The sequence below is a fragment of the Trichosurus vulpecula genome, chromosome 1 (assembly GCF_011100635.1).
Source record: "Trichosurus vulpecula isolate mTriVul1 chromosome 1, mTriVul1.pri, whole genome shotgun sequence".
Classification (NCBI taxonomy): Eukaryota; Metazoa; Chordata; class Mammalia; order Diprotodontia; family Phalangeridae; genus Trichosurus; species Trichosurus vulpecula.
In genome coordinates, this window is record NC_050573.1 from 381635564 (window position 1) to 381648273 (window position 12710).

General features: G+C 38.4%; 1 protein-coding gene across 2 annotated transcripts in view; it reads right to left on the reverse strand.

The window, feature by feature from the left end:
• Positions 1 to 12710, reverse strand: part of DYM (dymeclin) — a 622593-nt gene that overhangs the window by 113753 nt on the left and 496130 nt on the right. For both annotated transcript variants that reach the window (XM_036759110.1, XM_036759118.1), the window contains one exon: positions 9210 to 9392. In XM_036759110.1, coding sequence (XP_036615005.1) covers positions 9210 to 9392 — 183 coding nt within the window. The remainder of the gene's footprint in view (positions 1 to 9209; positions 9393 to 12710) is intronic.

The following is a 12710-nucleotide window of genomic DNA, read 5'->3' on the forward strand; positions in this document are numbered from 1 at the left end:
GAGTATTGAGGACAGAGTCAAGAAGATACCAGAGAGGATAAGACTGAGCACAAAAGGAGAAGTGTTGACCTTGGCAAGAAGGGCCACTCTGTCTCAGAGACAGAAGAAAAGGGAGAGAAGATAGGATCTGAAGGTATAAAGTGGGAGGGCTCCCAGTGGACGGCTTCTATTTTTCTCAGAATCATAGCGTCCCAATAGTTGGAAAGTACCTTACGAGCCTTCTAGTTTCAAATTGTATATAAACTGTATATAAACAATCCGTTCTTAGAACAATATGCAACAAGTGGTAATCTAGTTTTTGAGTGAAGATCTCCACTGAGGGGGTACCCACTACCTCCTGAGGCAGTTCATTGGTTGCTAATTGTTACAAGATTTTCCTGACTTCAAGCCTGTATTTGCCTTTGCAACTTTTTTTCACTGGGTCTAGTTTTGCCCTGTGGAGCCAAGCTGAATGAGTCTAATCCTTTTCTATATCACAGCCATTCAGATATTCAAAGACAGCCATCATGTGGCCCTTAACTCTTCTCTTCTCCAGGACAGACATCCTCAGGTCCTTCAACCAGTAGGTGAAGACATTTGCTGAGAAGCAACGTGGGGGCTTGAGGAGCAAGCAGCCATTGCAGACAGTGGGATGGTGTTTAATAAATGTTTGTTGAAATGTGTACTGTGCAGTGCAGAGCACATTGGGATTAGTATCTCAGTAGTTTGGAACAGCATATTACTACAATCTAAGATGGCATTAGTCTTATGGGCAGCCATACTGGTTGTTGGCTCATGCTGAACTTGAGATAAACAAAATAAAACAAACCCAACCCTTTGCACACTCTTAACTTAAGCCAGGTTTCTTCCACATAGCATTAAAAATGTAATTAAGCATTTAGTTAGATATGGAGCTCAGTAAAAAAGTGAATTATAGTCTCAGTCCTCTATACGTTATTCTGAACTGGACTGTTTTTTTTTTTTAAGCGTTCATTTTATTTATTTTTAGCTCCATATTCTCTCCCTCTTTTATTTTTTTCTATTCTCCCAATTACATGTAAAAACAATTTTAACCTTTTTTTTTTCCAATTCTAAATTCCAAATTCTCTCCCTCCCTCTCTAAGACTTCTTAAATAGATATCCCAAGAACTGCAGGCCCACATCACCAACTACCTATTATATATTTTCAACTGGCTGTCCTTTAGGAATCTCAAACTCAGCATGTCCAAAACAGAATTCAGATTTCTTCTCCCCAAGTCACCCTCTTCCTAACTTTCCAATTTCTGTCAAAGGCGCCACTACCTCAAGCAGCACCTTCTATGTGAGACCGTTCTTGATTCCTTCAGCTGCTTGGGCCCTCCCTCTCAAACTACCTTATATTAACTAATTTATACTTATTCTCTATACACTAACACAGGTGGGGAACCTGCGGCTTCGAGGACACATGTGGCCCTCTAGGTCCTTTGACTGAATCCAAACGTTACAGAACTAACATATATACTTGTGTCTCCATTAGAATTATGAGCAGGGATTGTTTCATACTTTGCATTTGTATTTCCAGTGCCTAGCATAGTGCCTGGCACAGAATAGGTTGTCAATAAGTGCTAGTTGATTGGCAGTTATTCCTTCTGGTTATTTAAGTTAACATCTCAAGATCATCCTTGACTTCATGACTATGTCACTCCTCTGCTCAAAAAGCTCCAGTGGCTCTCATTGCCTCTATAAAAAAATAAAAACTGTTTGGCATTGAAAATCCTTCACAATTAGCCTCCAGTCTGCCTTTCTAGGCTAGCTGTCTACGTTGGCTCTCTCCCCCAGTGGTGGGTCATCTGCAAATCTAATGAGCACTATACCTTTGGTGTCTTTATAGAAATCACTGATAAGAATGTAAACCAGCACAGATCCTTGGTATTTAAGACCCTCCACAATCTGGCACCACCTTAACTTTCTAATCTTATTTCCTAGTACAATCTTCCATGATTCCTGCCTTCCACCCCCCCACACCCAGGTCAATAACAACTTTTTTTCTTGGACTTCACATAGTGCTTTGCTTTGTTTTGTTAACAGCCTAATGAACTGCCATATCACATATTTTACAATAAACAGTGTTTATTCTTCAGCCTTTTCAAGCCTATGGATCTGGTTCTTTCTTCCTACAGTACAGGTCATGCCTGCCCATTTTGTGCCCCCACATTCCACTTAAACATGCTAGAGGCCTTCCTTGTTTTCTCCAGACATGTAAGGAAATCACTCAGGTGGTGTAGCAGCAAGCACCCTAGCATACCCAGGATGGCCTACTAGCACAGGTTCTTTTATCTGCTTTTCTAGGAAAGACTGCTCAAAAAGGGGTTAACAATCCTGCTTTTAATTACATTCACTAGTTCAGGGGAAGGGTCAACGCCCTGAACATCAGAGAAAATACAAGCAGAGAAAAAACAGAGAAAATACAAGCAGAGAAATTAGACTAACAGACAGGGTTCTGACTGCCTATATCAAAGCAATATTGCTATATACTTTACATACACCACTGGATCAAGACAGCCTTTATATCTGGGCAGCTGGGGGGTCTGAACATATGGCTACTCAGAGTCTCAACCAGGGAATCACAAGGTCCTTCTCATAAGCAAACCCCCAATGCAAAATACCAACTCAGAGTACCTGTATACACTTCTCAGAGCTAGAAGGCATCACAACCCTCATGACTCAGTGCCTAATCAACTTAGTATCAAAGGAAAGCCTTCCTACAAACAAGCCTCCCCTAAGCAAGCTTCCCTTAATGGTCTCCACATGAGGCTTATTAATAGGTGGGGAAGATCTTATACCCCATTAACCTTACAAGTGGCCACCTATTATTTCTTGTATTCACCATGTAATGAGTAGTGGGTTTTTTTTAAATCATTCATTTCCCTGATGATATTTTTATCTTATGTTTATTTTATGTTGCTGCCAGCTCATACTAACCACGTGCTTCTCCATTGCCTTCTATGTTATGCCTATTTTCAATTCTTCAAATATTGTTGTATTGTTATCTCACAAACATATAATGTACAAGTTGAATACTGATATTGAAAAGAAAAGGCTGTGTTTGGGGTCAATTTCCTGAAGGCAATCTGGCCTGCTTTATTTCCTCCTGTTTAATTCTAGACTTTGCCCATTTATACTATCTCAGATATACACGTTTGATGGGCAAGTTCTGGTGGCTCTTCATCTAAGTGCATTTCGTGATCTATGCCCTGGACATTCTTCATCCACTTGTTTTTATCTATGTGGATGATTAGACCAAACTGGTTATGGATCTCTTCTGTAATATTGTATAGTTTGATGCAACTATCATGACGTTATTTACAAAGAGCAACATTTAGAATCTCCATAAGGATAGGAAGCCCATCTTATCTCAAATTTGTGCCTCTCTTGTACCTAAAAGACTTCTTTGCATAGTGCTTAAGGTATTTATTGAATAACTGGACTGAATGAATAAGGAGCTCAGGTACAAGGAAAGGATATGGGAGGCATTATTATTTGTTGGCCTAATATGCTACTATGGCTAAAACAGGCAACAAAATGTTGAGTACAAAACAAGAAAAGTACCAGAAAACATTATATAAAATGATGATACATCTATATTTAGAACATTTGTGGACTATGTTTAACTTTTAAGGCTGACATCAGAGAGAGCAACTACTTCCTTTCTGTATGGTTATGGTTGGCAAAAGCAAATGGGTTGCCATCAGCCATGAGTTTAACCCAATTATATCAATGCCAGTGCTAGTGATGGGTTATCTGGGAACAAAGAAGAAAACAATGATTCTTTGCTACCATGAGGAAATATTTGGGTCTTCTCTGCCTAGAAGGGAGTAAGGATTCCTCATATTTTTGTCTTGAGGCATTCCTTCTTTCCCCCAAAGCATGGAATTAACACTGGACTCCCATGAAATTGGAGATCTACTGAGTCATCAAAGGATGTCACCTTCCTGAAGATATGTGGCCGTTCATTTACATTTCATGATTGTTGGATGTGATTTCTCGATGTCACTTTAAAAAATAACAAACTCTAAGAAGGGCAAATGAGCACAGTGATAAAAAAAAAATAAGAGCAGAGGGGTAGAGTTGGTTAAACATTTGAAAAGAATCCTCAATGTTTTTCCATACACAGCCTCACAGAATTGGAAGGGACCTCAGTGACCATCTAGTCCAAATCTTACCTCAAAGCTATCCTCATTATAACAGAATTCATGTTCTGCTTAATGACCTCTAGTGAGGAGGAATCTACCACTTCCTGAGGCAGCTCATTCCATTTCTGAATAGCTCTAATTGTTAGGAAGGTTTCCTAACTTCAAGACTAAATTTGCCTATTTGCAACTTTCATCCATTGATTTTATCCTCTGGGGTCAAATATTTCTCTTGCACACACTAGCCCTTCACATATGTGGAGATAGCTATCATGTATTTTGTCCCCGCCCCTTCTTCCTCCCCACACCCACCTGAGTGTTCTCTTCTCCACTCTAAACATTCTCTGTTCCTTCACCTGATCCTCCTATGAAACAGATATAATGCCCTTCACTATCCCTGATGCCTTCTCCTAATGACTCTCCAGCTTATCAATGTCCTTCCTACACTGTGGCTCCCAGAACTGAACAAAATATTCTAAATGTGGTCAGCCAGGGTAAAGTTCACTGGGGCTATCGTCGTGTTGTTCCTCTTAATGCAGCCCAAGATTGCATTGGCATTTTTGGCTCCCACATCAAACAGCTGACTCCTTTCAAGCATGAAGTCCACTAAAACCTCTCAATTTTTTTTTTCATACAAGCTGTTGTCTAACCACGCCTTCCCGTCTTATGCTTGTAAAGTTGATATTTTGCAATCTAACTATAGGACCTTACATTTAACACTGTTGAATTTGATCTTATCCAACCCTCCGTTTTAGTCTATCAAGATCTTTTTGGATCCTGACTGTGTCATCTAGTTTGTTGGCCATCCTTTTCAACACTGTAATTTATAATTTAGAAAAATGTAGTAAGCAGTTAATAAGTTCTTCTTTCCTTCCTTCCTTCCTTCCTTCCTTCCTTCCTTCCTTCCTTCCTTCCTTCACATGTCCGTCTGTCTGTCTGTCTATCTATCTGTCTATCTACGTCTGTTCATCATGAATGAGCGCAGGAACAGATATCTGAAGAACTCCAATGGAGATCTTCTGCTATGGTGATATTGAACCATTCATGATTATTCTTTGAATCAGGCCATTTCACCAGTTGTGAATGCATCTAATTGTATTATCTTCTAGCCAAAATATCTCTGGTTTTTATATACAAAGAGAATGGAATTACTTTATCAACTGCTTTACTAAAGTCTAGGTAGACTCTGTTTATAATATTTTTATGATCTACTAGTTTAATAGCACTCAAAAAGTGAAATAAGGTTACTCTCGCATGAGCTGTTCTTCATGAAACCATTCTGACTCTTTGTAAGCAGTGCTTCCTTTTCCAGACTTTTACTAACCATCTCTTTAATGATCATTCAATAATATTCCCAGGAATTGCAGTCAAGTTCAGCTCATGAGTCTATAGCTTATAGATTCTGTTCTCTTTTGCTTTTTGAAAATCAGGACATTTGCCCTTTTACAGTCCTATAGCTCATCACCCAAATACCATTTATCAACTGCATGGCATTTTTTGGTTTATAAAGGTCAAGACAGAATTATAAGCATACTGAAAAATTCCATGTCCATTCTTATCCTCCTGTGAAATACTTAAATATTTTTGTATACCAAGTTCTGCTTTATTTTTGCCTTATTATTAAGGTGGCCAGCTTATCTCAAATCAATTAACAATATATACACAGGACGGAGATTAGGAAAACAAAGAGGGGGGTATATAACAACATTTTTTGGGTCAGGTCAACAACAACAACAAGCATTTATATAACACTTTGAGGTTTACAAAGTGCCTTACAAGTATTATGACATTTCATTCTTACAACAACCTTGGGAGGTAGCTATCATTATTACCTCCATTTTAAAGATGAGGAAACAGGCAGTTACACAGCTAGTAAGTCCAACTTGAACTCAGGTCATATTGACTCTAGGCTCAGTTCTCTATCCACTGCACAACCAGCTGCCTCAGAAAACACAAGTTCAGCTGATAGCAAAGATTTGGAGCTTTAATTTTAGTTCACTTTTCCAAAGAAAGATAGCATTAATTATGGAACAGTTTTGATTCAGGAAAATTGCATATAACATTGTAAAAACTACAGCTAGTTTTATGTACTATGCAGGAAATAATTTTCTGCAGCAAATACATCATTAATGTTAAAGTTTAGAATAAGAGGCTAGTTTGCAATCTAAGACTGATTTGAACTAGTACAAGGGCATAAAAAAGCAAATAGTACCTGCTCTATTACATTGGATTTAGGTTTCTTGAGCAAAATAATAATTTGTTATATATATGTTAATTTTCCTGACTAATTATAGCTAATATACACATGCATAATTTTGTTTAGACTTTACTATCTATCTATTTATATATTTTTAAAAAGCAGAATGAATGCTTAATGACTAATTTAGAAATCAAGAAAAGCAGCCTGGTGCAGTGAACAGAGAGCTGATCTCACAGCCAGAAGACCTGGGTTCATACCTGGACTCTGACACATACTGGCTGTGTAACCCTGGGCAAGTCACTTAATCTTTCATTTAATTATAGACAAGTCTATAAGTTGCAGAGAGAATGCTGATCTTCAGTGATAGATAAGAAAGCCAATAAAATCAAAGGTTAGCCCTTAATGAGGCAGCAGCTAGGTGGCACAGTAGTGGCACAGAGTGCTGGGCCTAAAGTCAGGAAAACCTGAGTTAAAAACTAGCCACAGACACTTACTAGCTCTGTGATCCTGGAAAAGTCATTTAATCTCTGTCTGCCTCAGTTTCTTTGACTGTAAGATGGGGATAATAATAGCTCCTCTCTCACAGGGTTATTGTGAGGTTCAAAGGAGATAATATTTATAAAGGACTTAGCACAGTGCCTGACACATAGTAGGTGTGCTTAACAAATGCTTGTTTCCTGTATGATTCACTTTTTACTTTAATAAAAAGCAAAATGTGGGTGAAATTAAGAGATCATTCAATTGATAAAAGTATTCAAGATAATGTATTTATTTAGATTTATCCAAGCATTAGAAACAGAATGAATAGTAATGACTAATTTTAAAATAACAGGGTTAATGTGAGGAGTAGGAATTACTTTTTACATCAATAAGTGGTAAAGTGTGGGTGGAATTAAGAGATCATTCATCTGATAAATATATTCATGACAGAGTTAAATTTATGATCCAGGATCAGAATGCTTCACTTAAAAGACAATTCTTTTGTTACATTAAATGTCATTAACTACATTAAGATAGGCTAGCATTTTGCCAGTGGTTAATACTATACAACTAAATGGGAAAAAATCATATACATTCAGTGTATCCAGGATCTTAAACAAATTTTAGTATAGATTAAAGAATTCACTATTGACAGAAGAACTATAATGCATTTTGAAAACATAAGATAAAGTCCAAGGAGTTGGCATAAGTAACAGTATGTGTATATGAGAATTATGAAAGGAAAGTAAACAAATATAATTCAGTTTCTGGTTTTTAAGAAATACTGATGGGAAATCTGAGTACAGTATTTATGGAAGGGGAAATAACACACTTTTTTCTTTCCCTTTGGCTGGTTAAGAGACAAAAATATCTATTCTTGAGTTGTCCCAACCATGCCATTTCTTAAAATGATGCACACAAGTTTCTCTCTCTTATGTCAAGGCAGCTTGGAGGGAAAAACTTCTCATGGAAAGAGTCAATAAAAGTTGGACCTTTTATTTGGGCTTCCTCATTGTGCTTCATATCAGGATCTTGAAAGCCTTTAATATGAAAATGTGATTATCCGTATTTTAGAGATAGAAAATGGGACTCATGAAAGTGAAGGACCAGCAGCACAGTTCCTGTGCTGACTCTTAGCACAGGACATAGTCCAAAAGATAGGGTATTTAAGATTCTTGGCAAGTCAAGGTAAATAACAGTACTTTATGGTGCAGAGGAAGAACAGGTGACCTTGGCCAGAATATACAACTTAGCACTTATCCAAATGCTCAAGGGCCCCACTTCACAGGTCTGCATATTGCTAACTTCTTCAGTCCATGAAGGTAGCAAGTACCTTGACAGTCCCAGGATCACTTCCATGAGGAAAAGTAGCAATTCAAAATAAATCAGATGCCCACCTAAACATGAGGTGGAAGAAATACTATTAAAAATGAGCCTCTAAAAGCTGGGAAAATTTTAACTGGGCATCAAATTACTTTCAAATCCAAAGAACACTTGTAGTATAACAATGTTTTTAGGTAAATATATTAATTTGTATTTCAGGGATTTTGGTAGACAACTGTCTTTATTGTAAAGCTATTACATGTTTATGGCATTTCTTTCATTATGGTTCATTTCACTTGTTATTTACATTTATTAAATTGGCTGTTTGGTAACCACTCAGTTTTCTCACTATTACAGGTCAAGGGCCTGGTTTAATGCCTAATGGATTAACAGTAAAAAAGATTCACTTAGTACCATCAAGTATAAAACACATTTGGTTCATAAGTCCCTAGGTGCAATGGTGGTAAATCTAATAGAAGCCTTTGGGGGAGAATATGTTCTTTCTATGGCCTTTATTAAAGTTCTATATTATTTAACTCAGTGCTTTCCAAGTGGGAGGTGGGGACTCTTCTGTGGCTCATATGGGGATAAGCAACATCAGAAGATGCTAACAAGGAAAAGGACCAATGGAGTAGAGGAAGGTAAACACAGTAATTTACATGTTGTAGAAGGGTTGGGTGGGGTAGAAGAATAATAAATTTATATATAGGAAAAACAAATAAGAAAAAAAAAAGAGGGTGAATTTGTAAAAGACAGATGGGACAGATGCCAAAACTCTTAGGCAGAAAAAAAAAAGTCTGGAAACCATGATTCTACTTGATTTTACCTGACTGGGCTAAAATGGTATAAGAAAAGACATTTCACAAAGAAAGGGTAAAATACTACTGTGGTAAAATGCAAATCATTCTTGTTTTTTTAGGATTGAAGAGAGTAGGTGTAATGTCATTGCTGTAGTTCTGATCAAGGCTTGCTAACCCAAACCTTCTCTGTAGTCTGAACATGTCTCCACTTTTAAAAATAATTCCTTGTAAATGACTGCGAGCTCTGTTCATACTTACCAGGTCTATGTTTTGCATTATATCCTGAAATGAAGGGTGAGTTCGAAACTGTTCAAAGAGGTCCCGTTTGTAAAGCAATGCATACACCAGGTTTGGGTTATGGTGGAGGGAATTTGTCAGGCAGGAATTGATGATCTCTAACATCATTCGAATCACCTCCTCGATTACATTCAGGTCCTGTGCCTTTGAAAACAAAAGGAACATATTACAGGTTAAGTGACGTGATCATTAAAATAAAAAGGAATTAGAAAGAATGAGAACAACCTTTTTATATGTAACAGCTCTAGAAAGATCATTTAGGAGAAGAGTTTAATGATTTCAAGTCTTTTTTTTTTTCAATAAACTTAGTAATTAGGGTTGTCAGTTTTGGTTTAAAAAATAGACTTGTTTCATTCTTGAGCTCAGAGTAGAAATAATTAGGGTACCGTAAAAATAAAAAAAAGAATCACAGAGTTGTGGGGAATCACACAGATCATCTAGTTTTCCCTTGTTTTGTGAATCGGGAAACAGAGTTCCAGTAAGGTTAAGTGACTTGTTTAAAGTCGTACAAGGAGGTGCTGGTGGAGTCCTCAGTCTAAGACCCAGGTCATCTGACTCCTAGAGAAATGCTCTGTATTACTCTGAAAGGGTTAAGTCCCTTATATTGTAGAAGGAATTAATATTCATCGATGGGTACTATAGAAAAAGACATTTTCACATTAAACAATTATGAACTCATTCAACCCTCCCCCCCATTACATTTACTTAAGTCTCTACTTCATGTAAGGACAAACACAACATTATTATAATAGAAAGAACATCAAGCAGGCAATCAATAAATATTTTTAAGCACCTACTATGTTCCAGGTACTGGTCCAGGCACTGGGGATATAAAAAGAGGCTCCCTGCCCTCAAGGAGCTCACAATCTAACGGAGGAGACAAGAAGAAAACAAATATATACATACAAGCTATACAGAGGATAAGTAAGAAATGTTTAAAAGAAGGAAGGCGCTAGAACAGGCCTACACAACCTGTGGAACCATGGACTGCCTGTGGCATGCCAAAGGACTTCCAGTGGCCAGCAGAAAATGTAGAGGAAACCCTTTGGCACTGTGCAGACCTGCTCTGTAATTAAGACGGTTTGGGAAAGACTTCCTGTAGAACATGGGATTTTAGTTGGGACTTAAAAGAAGCCAGGAGGTGGAGACGTAGAGGGAGAGCAATCTAGGCATGGGGGACAGCCAGAGATAGAGTGACTTGTTTGTGGAACAGCCTGAAGGCTAATGTCGCTGAATCAAAGAATACGTGGTAGGGAGTAAAATCTAAGAAGACTGGAAAAATAGGAAGGGGCTAGGTTATGAAGGGCTTTGAATGCCAAGCAGAGGATTTTGTATTTGATCCTGAAGGTAACAGGGAGCCAGTGGAATTTAATGCTTAGGGAGGGCTAGTTGGACTGGAAAATCACTTGGGTAGCTGAATGGAGGATGGATTGGAGTGGAGAGAGACTTGAGGCATGCAGATCCACTAGCAGGCTATCACTATAATCCAGGCATGAGGTGATAAAGGTCTGTATTAGAGTGGTAGCAGTGTCAAAACAGAAAAGGGGGTATGTTAGATAGATACTGCAAAGGTGAAATCAACAGGCCTTGACAACAGCTTAGATGCTGGAGGGAAGAGGGTTAGTGGTGAGAGATAGTGAGGAGTTGAGGATGACTTGTAGGATGTGAGCCTGAGGGACTGAAAGGATGGTGTTGCCTACTACAGTAATATAGAAGGGGTGGGTTTTAGGGAAAGATAATGAGTTCCATTCTGGACAAGTTGAGTTTAAGATGTCTACTGGATATCTAATTCCAAATGTCTAAAAGATAGTTAGAGATGTAAGATTAGAGGTCAGCAGAAAGAATGGAGCAGAATATGTAGATTTGAGAATCATCATCATACATAGAGATGGTAATTAAATCCATGAGAGTTGATGAGAGCAACAGGGAAGACGGTCCAGGACAGAACCTGAGGGATACCTACAGTTGGAGGGCATGATCTGGAAGAGGATCCAACAATGAAAATCAGATAGGTAGGAGGAGAAACAGGAGAGAGTACTGTCCAGGAAACTTAGAGAGAAAAGAGTATCAAGGTTAAGAGAGTGATCGAGAGTGACAAATTTTCCACAGAGATGTTGAGGAGAATGAAGACTGAGAAAAGGCTGTTAGATTTGGGAACTAAGAGATCACTGGTAACTTTGGAGACAGCAGTTATTGGTGGTGTGATAAAGTTGGAAGCTGGATTGTAAGGTTTTGAAGAGAATGAGAGGAGAGAAAGTAGAGGCACCTAATACATTGTGGCTATAGCTTAGCCATAGATGGCAGAAGAGATACAGATGATGGATAGTGGGGATAGAAGAATCAAGTGAGGGTTTTTTCAGGATGAGGGAGACATGGGCATATTTGTAGGCAGTAGGGAATAAGGAGGTATACAGGGACAGATTGAAAATAAGTGATACAGTGGGAATGACAGAGGGGGCAATTTGTTGGAGGAGATGGGAAGGAATGGGATCATTTGAGTAGGTAGAAGGTTAGCCTTGGTAAAAAGTAAGGCCAGCAAGGCCACCTCATCAAGACAGAAGTGAAGGAGGTCATGGCAGAAGGCAAATGAATGACAGGAAATTAAGGAGAAGGGCGAAGAGGAAGCTCATGATGAATGGCTTCAGTTTTGGGTTGTTTTTTTTTTTTATAAAATATGAAGCAAGGTACTCAGTTGACAGGGTGGGGAAAGAGGGAATTATGAGTGGAGGGATGAAAAGGTTTGATGAAAAAATGGCCACTATGGAGAGCAGGAGAGTGAGTTGATAAAGTAGGACTGTCTAGAAGCAATGAGGGCTCAGTTGAGGTTGTGTAATATAAATCTATGGTGGATACAGTCAGAATGGTTGTGTGATTTTTCTCCATTTTCTTTTAGCAGCATCTGTGTTGAAGCAAAGATGGCAAATGGTAGGAGTTGTCCAAGGCTGAGGTTTGGCCTACAAATATGCCCATGTCTTCCTCCTCCCATAATCAGGCAAATGATAAAGGAGGGATTCAAGAGAGGAGGGCAGTGTAAAGTTGAATTGATTCACCAAGAGGTCAAAAGGAGAGAATGGCTAGTACAGGAAAGATAGCTTGGGAGAAACCTGAGGGGTCAAGGGATTGGAGATCATGGTGTAGACAGAGTAGAGTTTTGTAAGGGAAGGCAGAGAGAGAGGTAAAAAGCCAATAGATTATGATCAGATAAAGGAATTTTAGAATTCTTGTACATGGAGGTAGTGTATTTGTGAAGGTGATGGCAAGATTAAGGGTATGATCATTTCTGCATGTGGTAAGATGGGGTAGAAGAGTGGTAGGTCATAGGAAGTAAGTAGGTTAAGGAAATGAGTGGTTAGAGTGTTTGAAGAAAAGTCAATATATATGTTGATATCCCTTAGTATAAGGACAGGAGGTGGAGAGGAAAGAAAAATTGTAAGTCATGTTATAGACTTGTTGAAGAAGGAA